This window comes from Onychomys torridus, chromosome 16 (assembly GCF_903995425.1).
Source record: "Onychomys torridus chromosome 16, mOncTor1.1, whole genome shotgun sequence".
NCBI lineage: Eukaryota > Metazoa > Chordata > Mammalia > Rodentia > Cricetidae > Onychomys > Onychomys torridus.
The window spans coordinates 61789394-61803938 of record NC_050458.1 but is presented as its reverse complement, the minus strand read 5'-3'; the positions used below and the strand labels follow the sequence as shown (position 1 = coordinate 61803938).

Here is a 14545-nt window from a genome sequence, read left to right as displayed (position 1 = left end):
TCTGTGATTTTCCACAGTGTGACTTGTTTAATGTCTGTTACATTTTGCTTTATGTTGTCCATTCATAAAATATGAAAAATGGCTGCCCCTTGATCTATCCACTGGCCACACAACAGACTTTTGAGTGCAGCGTGACAGCGAGGTAAAACTTTCAATAGTCGCTCCGTTGTATAAAAGCCAGAATTCTAAAAGCAAACAGAGCTTGCTGTGACCCATGTTTCAGCCAAGTGTACAACAGCAAACCAAGTTCACATCCCTCTTTTAAGCTGACGCAAGCTGGAACTAAGGGAGGTGTTGGGGCAAGAAGGTGGGTGTTGATTGGCCTGTGTCATTCACTCCCACTGGCCTTTAAATCATTGTCTTGCTTTCCCAAAGTTCAGATAAGTCATCTCTGTGACAGGGGTCTGCCATCCCAAACAATTCATGAAAGACTGCACAGGACTGGATACATAATTAAGGTACAGTTGGTTTTACATGCATGTTCACAGAGTGATGGTAGTGTTTGCTTTCTTCATTTTATTGTGTTGATTGCTTAGTCATTACAAATTAAAATGTTTAAAAGTGCTACATGGAGAAACTTTAAAAGATCAGTTTGATATATTATCAGACATTGAAATTATTTATCCAGATCCCAATTGCAATTTTCTTTGCAAATGGTTGGTCTGATCAGAAAATTGGACAGTGGTTAACAGGAAAAGGAAACATGGCAAAACCAGCTGGCAGTTTCAGGACTTGGGGCTTCCGGCAGATCACTGACTTTAATAAAAGTTATGAAAAGAGACAGAGCTGGAGAAGTCCTGTCTTCACGTGATACCATTCAACAAAACCTGCAGAAATGCAATCAAAGAATGTTTCATGAGTAAAGGTGGGAATGGATGTTTGCCCTGTCCACTAAAGGAGGAGGAGGAGGAGGAGGAGGAGGAGGAGGAGGAGGAGGAGGAGGAGGAGGAGGAGGAGGAGAAAAGATTCATGTCTTCCCTTATTTTTAACTTGATCATTTTCCACAGAACGTTTTTTGTTTGTTTGTTTGTTTGTTTGAAGAGTAAAGTCATCAGAAGAGCCTGTGGGATAGAGGAAATATAAGTAGAACTTTAGGTTTTGAAGGACTAGAATTGGTGATGTAGAAACTGCTGTTCTCCAAACTACCAACAGGGCAGAGGCTTTTCACAGACATGCATTAAGCATCTGATAGAGGAGCTAGCAATGGTTTCCATGAAAAAGACTAAAGCAAAGGGTGTTTTATAGCCCAGTGGAAACATTCCAGACTTGAAACATGTCATAGTCTTGGACAGTGGTTTACAATGAACCTCTTGACAAGTTAACGAAGTTAGCTCTGTTTTCTAAAAAAGATTACAATTCTTTTATAACTCAAGAGCCTCAGGTCTGAAGTCATACGTTAATTTTTCTAGAATTCTCCTCATAGCATTTAGCCTCCTAAAAAGTACAATGTCAGCATTTAGGACTGTGATGGTCAGACCTGAAGGGTTTCTTACAGTATATGACAAAGGTTGTTGAGATTGTTATTCTTAATATATATGTTGTTTGAAAGGGAGTGAAATCATTTATTTTGGGGAGAAAAAGAAGATGGTCTCTCCAGAGGTGGCCTTGAATCTTTTATGGGATGTAGACATTTGGGAATGTACTGTATTCACGGTCATGGCAGGTTCTTAGATAGCACTAATTTAACCATATGGCATCAAGAGCTTCCTTTGACAAGATTGTACGTGTATGTTCCTCCCTGGTGTTCCATAAGATGGCTGATGTATGGGGAAAATGGGTTTCTGCTTAAGATGACCATGTCTTCACCTGGAAAAAAATCTATAAGGAAGGAAGCATATTCCAATTTTATGAATGGTCTTCTAGTCCTACTGTTAACAAGCATGTTGTATTTTTATTTTGAGACAGGGCTTCACACAGCAGCCCACACTGGCCTAGAATGCACTTTGTATCCTCAGCTGTCCTCACACTCAAAGCAATCCTTCTCTTGGGGTTATAGTCACGTGCCCTCCCTCACCTGGCTAAGCATGTAATTTGTGTGGAGGACAAAGCCTCAGCATAGGGGATGTTCACTGGGAAATTTTCTAGTTCTTTCTAGATGCTATTCCTAAGCTGTGTCTAAGTATGGGACAAAGAAAGAATACTAAAATACTGAAGTAAATATGAAAGGGTTCTTTTCCGAGAGACCCCTGACTCCCCACTCTGTGTGTGTGTGTGTGTGTGTGTGTGTGTGTGTGTGTGTATGGTATGTGTGTATGTGTGTGTGTGTATGTGTGTGTGTATGTGTATATGTGTGTGTGTGTGTCTCTGTGTGTATGTGTGTGTGTATGTGTATATGTGTGTGTGTATGTGTCTCTGTGTGTATGTGTCTCTGTGTGTGTGTGTATCTGTGTGTATGTGTGTATGTGTGTATGTGTATGTGTGTGTGTATGTGTGTGTGTATGTGTATATGTGTGTGTGTGTGTCTGTGTATGTGTATGTGTGTGTGTGTGTGTGGACACGTGGTGGTCACAGGTCCACACTGGATGTCTTCTTCACCTACTCTTCATCTTACTTGTTAGGTAAGATTACTCACTGACCACACAGCTCATGGGTTTAGCGACACTGGCTGGCCAGTGAGACCCAGGAGCCTTCTTGTCTTGGCCTTCTTGGTGCTGTATTGCAGACACCCACTGCCATGTCTGCCTTTTTTATTTGGGGATCAAACTCGGGTCCTTAGGTTTGTGCAACAAGCACATTATGAACAGTCACCTCCCTAGCCGCTCGAAATGTCTCCACGGAGAGTAATTCCTGTGAGAAACAGTGAGTTAGGTAACCAGTTCGCCTTGCTATTAAAGTGTGAGAAGGATTCACTGGGGAAATTGAGGCGCTTTAGCATGCAGGTCGTATTAAGTTGGTCTTCACGCAAACATTCTATTCAGTAATCTGAATTTTAGGTGTGACTTTAAGTCAGTTCCTCAGATAGAAGATCATTTGGCCTCAAGTTGCGTGGGCAGCTGCTACTCACTTGCCCAACCCAGGGGTCATTGCCACGTTGGCCGTCTGCTACCCGTGCCAGGCTTTTGGAGTAGACTCGTCAACACTGAGATGGTCTGAAGGACCAGACCAATGGCAGTGGCGGAAAGCCTACCCTGACGTCACTAGCTCCCCTTCCACTGTCCCTTATCAGGTAGGACAAATGTTTGCAGTCCCCACAGAAGGTCGTCACTCCAGCTTCTGATATGACTCAGGACAGTTTTGTTTACCATTTTCGATGTCTTGGTTTGGTGATGAGCCACAACATTTGAGAAATTTCTCATTTTGAGGAGCTTCCACTGTGAGCTTCTTACTAGCAATTCAAAGGAGAAACCTCTAGCACGGTTGCTAACCAGGGTTTGGATCTGAGGAATTTGCTGCTTGAGACACCTGCTAACAAATGTGCTAAACTGAAAGTCTGCTAACATGACAAAGTCCCAATCCTACTCTTAAATTTTGACTTTGCCTCTCCACGGGTAGAGAGGATCGGTACCCGAGCTGCTGAGCGTTGTGTTGGATGATCTCGCCTGTTTCTGTAAGACTTCTTCATGTCACCGAGAGACTGAGCTAGAATGGAAAGGAAGGCTGAAGGAGAGAGAATTCTGTCTAAAATCTGACTTTTAGAAGTGTTCAGAAGCATTTTAGGGGCAATGAAGCTGTTCTTTCTCTTGGTAATCAGATAAACTTGCTGCTTACTTTTGAAATATTAGCCATACACACCCCCTAAAACTAGCAAGCGTGTATACCCATGTCTGTAACGAATACAATGTCAAGTTGCTTTGGTGTTCACAGAATATAATAACAGCGGGCACCGTGCCAGATGCTAGGAGTCTGGCACCCGCTCCATTCCCATGAAGCTTCTTCCCTAGTTGGACAGATGGCCATTAGTCAGATAACCACATAAGTGCAAATGTAAGCACAGGATGAGACGAGCCCTTCAGGGGAAGAGAGCATGCTATGAAAGCACGCAAGGTCTAGTTCAGATGTGTGTCTTGAAGGGGCGTTCCAGACACAGGGCTTCTTAAGTTGCCCTAGTTGAGCTCTGGAGATGCCTCCTCGGGAGTACAGGGAAGAAATTTCCATGCTGAGGAAACCACGTGTGAAGAGGTTCAGAGGTGGCGATGGGAGCTGCAGGATGTCCAGTGACTCCATGAATGTCAACTGTGATCGCACATTGGTGCTAAAGAGTATGGAATCTAGAAAGTTCTGCGGCATCACTTGAGGTTAATAATCTAGAGAGACCACTGAGGTGGATGTGCTCTGTGTTGAAAGAAGGACGATAGGACTTGGTCATGGGGGATAAAGAGCAGCAACTGGGGATGTCAATGTTGAAGACGGGCTTCATCCAGTGGGTACCCAGTAAACAAAGTTGCTGTGTGCTGAGTCAGAGCACAGAATTTAGACCCACAGAAAGGGGCCTTCTCAGCCCTGCTGTTTGCCAGCATTGTTCTTTTCTATCTTACTCATGCCCCAGTTTGCTGATTAGGTCAGTAAATATTTACTCAGAAAAAAATAGCAGCGATGGTCACTGGGCTACATGTAAAAGTTTTCTGTTTTCAAACTCTTTTCTCTAACAGACTGCATGCCTTGAGTTCAGGGCTCTAAGTCATTCTCTGTGACTTCTAGTGTTTCTGGTTTGTGTTTCATTCTCCACATTTATTAAACGAATGAATGAATGAATGAATGAATGCCACTGTGAAATACTTTCATGCTGAAGTCTATTTATGTGACTTAATATGAGGTTACACTTAGGCAATGCTGATGTGACCAGGATCCTTCTAGATGCTTATTTTGTGCTTCAAGCAATTGATTTGAAGTATTCCGAGTGCCATAGTGTTCTGATGCTGTTGGAATTGTGCTTGGTCACTGCTAGACCTTTAAACTAGATCAGTAGTCAGGTGTTCAGAGATGAAAATGGGCTACACATCTTGTGAATGCTCCCTGGCGATGACCAAAATCAGAATCAGAAGCTGAGGACTCAAACTATTATATGGGGTATATCACTCTCCAAAGAGAATGAAAAGGTGTTTTATGCATAGTAAAAGCACTATAAACACAAAGTTCTTTGCCCACCTTGCTTACAAGGCTTGCAAGAGTTCTGAGAACATAAGGCCCTCTTTCAGGGTATGTAAGGTAAAGTATACATGTTAGTATGTGTGTTCAAATGCAGACAAAGACAGTGATGGGAATCTGATTATTGGAGGAAGGAAAGGGATTCAAGTTTATTGAGGACCTCCTACGTTATCATACTTGAACTCTGATGCTGCTTTTGTGGTAAATGATATGACCCCCATTTTTCCAGAAATGGGAAGTCTTTGGTTAGACGTCTTCAGTTAGGTAATTTGGCCAAGATTTATACCTAGTTCTATTTGTCACCAAAGCTGGAGTTCCTGTTCCCCACCCAGGCTTTAGTTCTCTAGACAGAGCAATAGTGTGAAGGTCACTCAACATGTATGTCCATTCCTCATCTGTATATGCAAATAGAGCAAGATTGGTACCCACCTCAGAGGGCTGCTGTGAGGACCACCTGGGGTGATGTCTACAGCACCTTAAAATGGACCCTGGCTCGCTGGACACACAGAGTAGGTGCTGCGTGAGGTTTGGTATCTTCTGATTTAGATCTCAAGATTAGCATGGTTTTAGGTGGTGTAATAAGGTGAAATGAACTTTAGCTGAGACTCCTGGACTGTGGACAAAGGTCTCAGCCATGAGCTTCCACAGAGCAGCCTTCCCTGATTCTCAGAACAAGTTGGACCATGGGATAGAACTTCTTGTCATTCTGTAGATGGAAAAGCTGAGTAAAAGACAGGGTCGAGGAGGAAAAGGCCATTTGGGCCGCTGTGACTGGCAGGTGCAGCTGGCCTGAGGTAACAGCGAACAGAGTGTGTTCCTCAAACTATAGACTAGTGTAGCTAATTGATGAGGAGAATGCAGGACAAGATAAAACCAGAGGCTGGAGAAACAGACCAGGTAGACGGTAGCACCGCATTAGGCTCGTGAGAATGTGGACGGCATTAAAAGGCATTCAGCAGAGGGAGGCTGTGACGAACTCTAGAAGTTCACTCTGCCTTTGAGTGTTTGGGGAATGGCTCTGGGGTAGGCAGGCAAGGGCAGGTTCAAGCTCAGTTAGGACATGTCTCCTTGGACAGTGATGGTGGGGGAGATGGGACAAGGTAGCCCAGTTAGAGGAAAAGCCTGAGTTGCTTCTAAAATCATCTAGACTTTGTAAAGGACTGGAAGTTGTGGGAGTAGACTCCTGCTTCTGGTTCATATAGTTGCACCATGTGGCAACACGCTTAGCATGGCTTGTGGTAGATGAGGAGGAAGATTTTAGGCATATGGAATTTAAACGTTGAGATATGCAAGTATCAGGCCTCTGGTCACATGGAAGCACAACTTGGAGGCGAAGCCTGGGCAAAGATGTAGCTTGAAAATCTTCCGTGTATGTATTAAAAGTCAAGGACACAGGACAAATGGGCGGTGAGCAGTAGATAACTAGATAGTTGATAGATGTGGTCACAATGTATTACGGGGAATTGGCTCATGTGATAATGAGGACTTCACAGGTTCCACGCTCTGTCATCTGTAAATTAAAGAACTAGGAAGCCTAGCTGAATAATGTGTTCTGAGGCTGCAGGCCTCAGAGCCAGGCAGCTGTGTGCATCAGCCCCTGGAGGTGAAGAAGGAAGGCCTGTGAACTAGAAACATGATGGGCGTTCAGGTTAAGGAGGGCAAGTGAGTTTGCCCTCCCCATACCTTTATCTTCTGTTCAGATTCTCGGTGTACTGGTTCAGGCTCACAGGCTGCACTGGCAGAATGCCTTCTACACTGGGTCTATTGATTCAAATACTAATTTTTTTTTCCTGAAACATATTTGTGGATACTTTCTTTGAAGGACAGTATCTTACCAGCTTTCTGGCTATCCCTTAGCTCCATTAATTTCACAGCTTAAAGCCTTAAAAATAGATAGAAGGGGTTTGGGGTATGGCCTCTAGAGAATTAAACAGTGAGACTTTAAAAAAGAAAAAACATTGTAAAAGGCAAGCCCATGGGCAGAATTACAAGTGGTAGCTAGTGATATCATCAACCCATGGCAGCTTTGGAGAACTCAAAGAAACCAGAAAGGAGATAGAGTTGGGAAATCGGAGCCTCGGGGTAAGTGTTCTTTTTCTAAAGGGTGCTCTGTTGCCACACCAAGTCATGTCAACATCTTCAAAGAGGAGACTAGGTCACAGGTGACCAGGGACAGTATTCACCAAAGAACCTTGCTTTGAGGCACTGTAGTCTGCTTGGGCCACCATTTTTTAAAATGTACCTCTTTTGGAGAATTTCATATCTGAGTACTATATTTATATCATTTCTCCCCCTCGCTGCTCTGACTTCTCCCGTGACCCTCTCCTTCTCAAGTTCACAACCTCTTCTATAGTTATAACCGGTACACATAAATACAAACATTAATTTTTTAAAAATAAACCTGCTGAGCCCACTTAGTGTTGCTTGTATGAACATATGTTTAGGGCTTGTTCCTGGAGAAGACTGATTCTCCCTCCCAGCAGCCACTGATGGCCTCTAGCTCTTCCTCCGTGGGTATGCCTTGTGACATTTCCCCAACTGAGTTGGCACGTCAGCTGGTGTGGTAATTATGTGGGTCTTGTTTAAGCAATCCTACTGTTGAGATTTCACGGGTGCACTTTCCCTGGTATGTTTAGAAGACACAGGAGTCCTGGCTCTCTGGCTCTTACAGTCTTTCCTCCCCTTCTTCGGTTGATATTCCTCGAACCTCAGCATCTAGGGTTTGCATTGTAGATGCACCAGTTTGGTGTGTCCCATGGTCACTAATTCTCTACATTTTGACCAGCGGTGGGTCTCCGTAGTAGCCTCCAGTAGCTGCAAAAAGAACCTTGTTTGATAAAGGTTGAGAACTGCACTTCCCTTGTGGGTATATATCAGGATCTAGAATATAGTTAGAAATGATATTGGCTTAGGGAAATGGTGGCCTGCCATTATTTTAATCTTAATTCTGTAATCCAGTCCATAAAGAAGACCTGCAAAGGACTCTCTGTTGAGTGCTTGGCCCCTGACAACAGAGAAAGAGTGTATACCAAGTAGGAATGGAAGCCCCAGCCCCAGGGGCAGCTGTACCTACGAGTGGGCCCTGCAGGGTGTTTCTCCCCCACTCAGGGTCCCCCCCCCCCACATACACACTGCAGAGGAGCTGCTACTCAGAAAGGCCATCAAAGGGGCAGGCAGCATTGAAGCAAGCCCAGGGTACCTGAAAACCTGAAGACCAGCTATTTGACCAAGTCCCGAAGATGCCAATGCAATGGCATTAGAAAGAGTTTGGAAAATATTATGTCCATAAAATCAAACAACAAAAAGAAGACCTGAAGAATGAGGAGGAGGAAAGGGAGGGGGACGGGGGGACACTATCAGTGGAAATTAAAAGCATGTCTCCTCAGGTCCAGAAAAACTAGGGATAACTGGTTAACTGTGGTACCTATTAGCATACCAAAGTGCATGCCGGCCTCCTGGCGGGCTCTCTCACCATCACAAGTAGCTGTTACAGAGGCCAGGCTGTCCTCCTGAATCTTCTCACCCTGCCCCCTCCCTACCCTACACTTCTCCAGCTCATAGACTTCCTTTCCCCCAGCTTCTCAGTCCTACATAATCTGCCATTTTGACCCTGTGCTCCCTTGGCGCCTCTCTCTCTCTCTCTCTCTCTCTCTCTCTCTCTCTCTCTCTCTCTCTCTTTCTCTCTCTGCTTTTTCGAGACAGGGTTTCTCTGTGTAGCTTTGCACCTTTCCTGTAACTCACTTTGAGACCAGGCTGGCCTCAAACTCACAAAGATCCACCTGCCTCTGCCTCCGAGTGCTGGGATTAAAGGTATGCCCTGCCACCACCGCCTGGCTCTGGCCCTCTCTTATCTTCCTCTGTTCCTCTTCCTCTCTCACTCTTCCCCCTGCCCCACTCCCCACCCCATGGCCATGTTTAATCTACTACTTTCTCTCCCTGCTCTGGACTCTTTTGCATGCCCTTTGGCTGTTCTCTCCCTCAGACCATACCTTGTGAGGTCATGTCCTGACTTTATACGTCTGTGGCTGAAACCCCCACTTTCTACATCGGGTGCAGGGGCATCTGGAAGAGTCCAGAGCAGAGAGAGAACGTAGGAGACTGAATGTGCCTGAGGAAAACACTGAGTTGTTAGCTGTGTTGAAAATAAAAGCTATCCATAAAAGTCATGTTCATTGTTTGGGGCGTGACATTGGAAAATTATACCTGAGTGTGGACCAGTAGGATAAAGACAGGGAAGACATAGTTGCTACTTGATTGACAGTTGAGCGACAGCTTGATGAACGAATTCGAAGTTGAAAATATCTTAAGGTGAAGATGTATTTAGTACGTCTCACCTTCTATACAAGTTGTGTAGTTACTGTAACAAAACACTGGAGGTAATGAGGTTAAAGGGGAAAGTGGGTATTTGGGCTCAGAGATCAGGGCTTTTGTTTCATGGCCTTCTTATTCTGGACCTGTGGGAGTGCCGTTTACACAGCGGCAGCACATGGCAGAGGAGACTTGTTTATCTCTGCTGTGCCTAAAGCAAAAAGAAACACAGAGGAGCGGGTCCTTCAAAAGCCAGCTTCAAGTGACCTGAAGGTTCCCATGCTAATAGTGTTCCAGACCGACAGCCAAGCCTTGAATGTCCCTCCACAACAGTTGATGCACACAGCAAACTAGAGAATTGGCTGTTTTCACACTCATCCTCGCTGGCTGACTGGGACCTGGAGCTCACTGCTGCCTCCTAGTGACTCAAAGGAGTGGTACACAGCCCCCAAAAAAAGATCAAATTTCAAAGTGCACTTTCTCCTGAGGGCAGGTGGGTACTGTATCATTTCAAGTCAGAAACACTGTAACTTCATAAACAAGACGCTATCTGTGAAGGGAGAGCTGAACAATTTGGACCAAGAGGCCTGCCATGCGGGCTTCAGATAAACATAGGGGAAGAGATAAGTTGGCTTTAGATAATGGCAGGAAAAAATGTGTTTCTGTCCTGAAGGAAGCTGCATGTCCTTTGATTGAACTGGTCCTCTGTGTGCTGAATGCCAGGGATTGTAAAAGCTACCCACATCTAATGTCATCCCGATTGTTTTTGTTTGGTTTCTGTTGCTGTGATAAAGCAAGGATGAAAAGCGGCTTGTGGGGAGGAGAGATTTGATTTTAGCAGGTTCAAGGCCATCATGGAGGGAAACCAAGGCAGCAGCTTGAGCTGGAAACAAAGGAATCCTGGTTACTGGCTTGCTCAGTTACTGTACTAATACAACCCAGGCTCAGTTGCCTACGGGTTACACCACCTACAGTGGGCTGTCCCCCTCCCCACAGAGGCTAACAATTAAGAAAAACCCTCACAGATTGGCCCTTAGGTCAATCTGATGGTGGTGGTGGGGGGGATCCCTTATACGAGGTCCCTACTCCCTGGTGTGTTAAGCCAACAACTGAACCAAACTTAGGCACTGGTGAAATTTCAGGTCAGTGTAAGAAGAAAAACCTTTAAATCAATCAGAAAATAATGTTAGCTACAAAGACACAAGAAACAAACTAACCAGTAGAGGGCTGAGATGAAGGGAGAAATGTCTTCAATACCCAGAGGGAAAATGATTCTGAATCTGGAATTTCCAGCAAGGACCAGTGAAAGCAAACAAAGTTGTTTTCCAGCATGAAAAAACGACTCGGAAGTCCTGTTATGAATGAAGGCGCATCACATTCCAACTAATACAACCCAGGCTCAGTTGCCTAGGGGTTATACCTAGGGGCAACTCCAGGCAATATTTTCGCACAACGCAACCTGAGTTGATGAAGGGGGAAGCTGAGTTCAGAGGATGAGGCCGTTCATAAAGAAAGAAAGGGCGGGAACCTTGCTTTCAAAATCCTGGTAATGTAGGGTCTCGTAGTCAAACACAACACTTGGTTTTCCCAGGCATGCCATCTACACAACGGGAAGGCAGTACATGGCGACGATTGGTCCTGTGTGGAAGCATGTAGGTAAATCAGGACAGATTTAGTAGTTTTGTAGAGCAGGATAAAATGGGTCTCCACACGGTGACCATGTTTCTTTAACTGACGCTGCTAAGAGTGTAGTAGAAGAAAGCCCACCACCATCTCGCCGTGGTCGCCAGCTATGCACGCTTCACTTAAGTTTAGAATAGAGGAACCGGAAGCAGAAACCGCTGAGTAGCTCCGGTCTGGAAGTGAGACTGGGCAGGTGTGACGGGCAAAGGGACCCACTGTGCGCAGTTTCTGTTGGTCTGTTTCTTTCTAAGCATCTACATTTTCCTTTCTGTGCCCCACGTGTGTCATCTCTTGACTTTATCTGACGCGCTTACTCTGTCTTGCATTAATAAAGGATTCATTTCATCCCTCTGGCTTGAAGTGCATGCCCTCTTTGAAATTCTGGGACTTGCTGTTTTTCCTTAATCCTGAAACCAATTCTTTGTTAAATTTCTCTTTGCAGTCTGTCTCTCCGCTTTTGTGATTCTGCCACGTGAGACCAGTTATTAGACCTTGTGAGGATCTCTTAACTCCTCCTTCACATTTTTGTTTCTTATCTCTGTGTTATGATTTGAGTGATCTCTACAGCTCTATCTCCACTTTCCTGTTTCAATGGCTGCATTTTTTTTTAAATTTTAGAATTTGCTTTTGCATAAAATTAACTTTCCTTGTTTTACAACATACTTAAATAGATGCTATTTTCTCATTTGGATCTCTTTTTTTTTTTTTTTTTTTTTTTGAAACAGGGTTTCTCTGTGTAGTTTTGCATCTTTCCTGGATCTCGCTCTGTAGACCAGGCTGGCCTCAAACTCACAGAGATCCACCTGGCTCTGCCTCCCGAATGCTGGGATTAAAGGTGTGCGCCACCACCGCCAGACAATTTTTTTATTATTATGTCACTTTAAAAGCCTACTTTAGGGTTGGAGAGTTGGCTCAGAGGTTAAGAGCACTAGCTATTGTCCCAGAGGTCCTGAGTTCAATTCCCAGCAACGACATGGTGGCTCACAACCATCTGTAATGAGATCTGGTGCCCTCTTCTGGCCTGCAGGCATGCATGCAGGCAGGACATACAACTGTATACATAATAAATAAATATATCTTTTTTTTTTAAGCCTATTTTATATTGCTCCATGACTTGGGAATCTCGTCCTTGCTTGTGCCTTACTGACCTTCATATATTAGTGCATTTCCACATGTGTTTTGAACTTCATAATTTGGGGGTCTTAAGCTCAAGTGTGTGAGCTGCCTTCTTCAGATATGCTTCTGGGATTGATGGGGCATTCTCCTATGCAAGCTTCACATTTCTCAGGATTTGTGGCTTTTTGAGTTCTGGAGCAATTTCCATGGTTGTATGTCTGTCTGCTCAATACGTGCTTAGCAGGTGGGCAACTCTCGTATTAGAATCTCTCCTTTCGAGGGGAGTTGTGTTTCTGTTAGTATAAGGGCTCAACAGCAGCTGGATGATTCTAGCTGTAAGCTTTTCAGAAAATTTCCACCAGTAACATAGGATGATTTGTGGTATTCTTAGAAAAGGCACTTCCAGCCAGTCCTTCTTCATCACTTCACAGCTGGGGAGAACAAAGTCCAAACAAGTTGTGCTTGGACCCATTGACCCAAAGACAGCACAGGATAAAAGGCACATCTCAGCCGGGCGGTGGTGGCGCACGCCTGTAATCCCAGCACTCCAGAGGCAGAGGCAGGCGGACCTCTGTGAATTCGAGGCCAGCCTGGTCTACAGAGCGAGATCCAGGAAAGGCGCAAAAGCTACCCAGAGAAACCCTGTCTCAAAAAAACCAAAAAAATTTTTTAAAAAGGCACATCTCTTTGTGAGTAATATACATTTGAGTTTGATGTAAATGATGTCTAACACCGATTCGAAGGTAAACCCGTGTGTTTATTTTGTTAGTAGTTTCCACTGTGGCCTGCATTCCAGGTGCCTAGAACGCGGCTTTTTAGGCTCAGTCCTGCCGAGGGCTGCATCTTAGCAAGCACTTTGGTGGCTTGAATTCATTCATGCTCAGTTAAATGAAAGCATCAATGTTTTTTCTAGTTACAGCCCGTGAGTTACTTGGCAGATTTTCCTCTGTCAATAATTTACTTGTCCCTCTCCCCTCTGCTTTAAAAAAGCATGCAGTCTGCTTACAGAGACCTAAGTCTTCATAATGACTGTCTGCCACATTGTGGGATTTTTTTCTAATTTATTCCCATGGTGAGTTACAAAATACCCACCATGTTCTGTTCTTTTCCTTCCTTCCCTTCCTTCCTCTCTCCCTCCCTCCCTTCTTTCATTCTTTGTTTCTTTTCTTCATTTTCTTTTTGTATTAGGTGAGGGGAACTGTCAGGGCATATTTTTTGTGAGGCTTCTAAGAACTTCATTCCTTTCTGTGTTTTAGGGAAAGCGCCCACAAAGGGGATTCAGATTCATCGATCCAATTCAAAGCAAATTATAATGGTGTGTTTTGTGTTCTGTTTCCAGAACAGGGTGTTCTGAACGTCAGGCGAAGTGGAAAAGCCTTAAGCTGGAAGGTGCTGTGTATTATTTACACTGAAGAAGCTCTGTGTGGACAGGACAGCGCTGACAGGTCACATGGACCCCATGGAACTGAGAAACGTCAACATCGAGCCTGACGACGAGGAGACCAGCAGTGGAGAAAGTATTCAAGACAGCTACATGAGGATGGGCAGCTCCGAGAAGGCAGCCATGAGCAGGTAGGGATGAAAAGCGGCCAGGCTCTCTGGACAGACGAGACAGGCCACGGGCTTGGAAAGCCAGGGTCTGGGCAGAATGGTTGGATTGATTATGGATAAATGGGAGATAACAATGTGGATGTTTACACATCAACTCTCTGGGCCTTCGTGTGACTGAGTGGAAATTGAAATTGCAATGTCCTTGTCTCCATTGCTAATGTAACCCATATTTCACCAACATTAGCCTGTTGTTCTGTTTCTCTCTTGGGGGGGATGGACCCTCCCACAGATTCTTCCTTTGACTATTCTTTCACTGTTGTGTGTCCCCAGAGGGTTTTGTTGTTGGTTGGTTGGCTTTGGGCTTTGTTTTGTTCTTTGCTGTTGTTGTTGTTGTTTTGGTTTGGTTTGGTTTGGTTTTTTTCCTCCAAAGGCATATCCTGAGTAATATCATTCACAAACTATCATGGGGTCACACATTAAATATATGGCATATTCTCAGCCTATTAAACATTCCATCTGAGTTTTGGGTCATTCTGTTCATCTATCAACTGCACTAACCTGTGCAGCTCACCCACCTCATTTCTAATAAGGACGTCATTGTCAGCTCCTTCCCTCTGTCCGGGAAGGGCAGTCAGGAGGGAACAATGCTCCTCCTATGGATGATCTGGTGCAGTGAGTTTTAGGATTGTTGGACTAGGAAGGGGTAGATGGAGGCAGATTCTAAACTCAGTGGCTCCTGAATGCGGTAGAACACAGGGAGGGCCCTGGCATCTGCAGAGTGGTTGCTTGGCTTAGGGGGAGA

The 14545-nt window shown here is 44.7% G+C and overlaps 1 protein-coding gene across 1 annotated transcript in view; it reads left to right on the top strand.

The window, feature by feature from the left end:
• The first annotated feature begins 266 nt into the window (after nt 1-266).
• The window catches only part of Slc38a4 (solute carrier family 38 member 4), a 38611-nt gene continuing 24332 nt past the window's right edge, over nt 267-14545 (top strand). Inside the window, exons 1-2 of the mRNA XM_036208785.1 lie at nt 267-458; nt 13532-13764. Coding sequence (XP_036064678.1) covers nt 13643-13764 — 122 coding nt within the window. The 5' untranslated portion in view covers nt 267-458; nt 13532-13642. The remainder of the gene's footprint in view (nt 459-13531; nt 13765-14545) is intronic.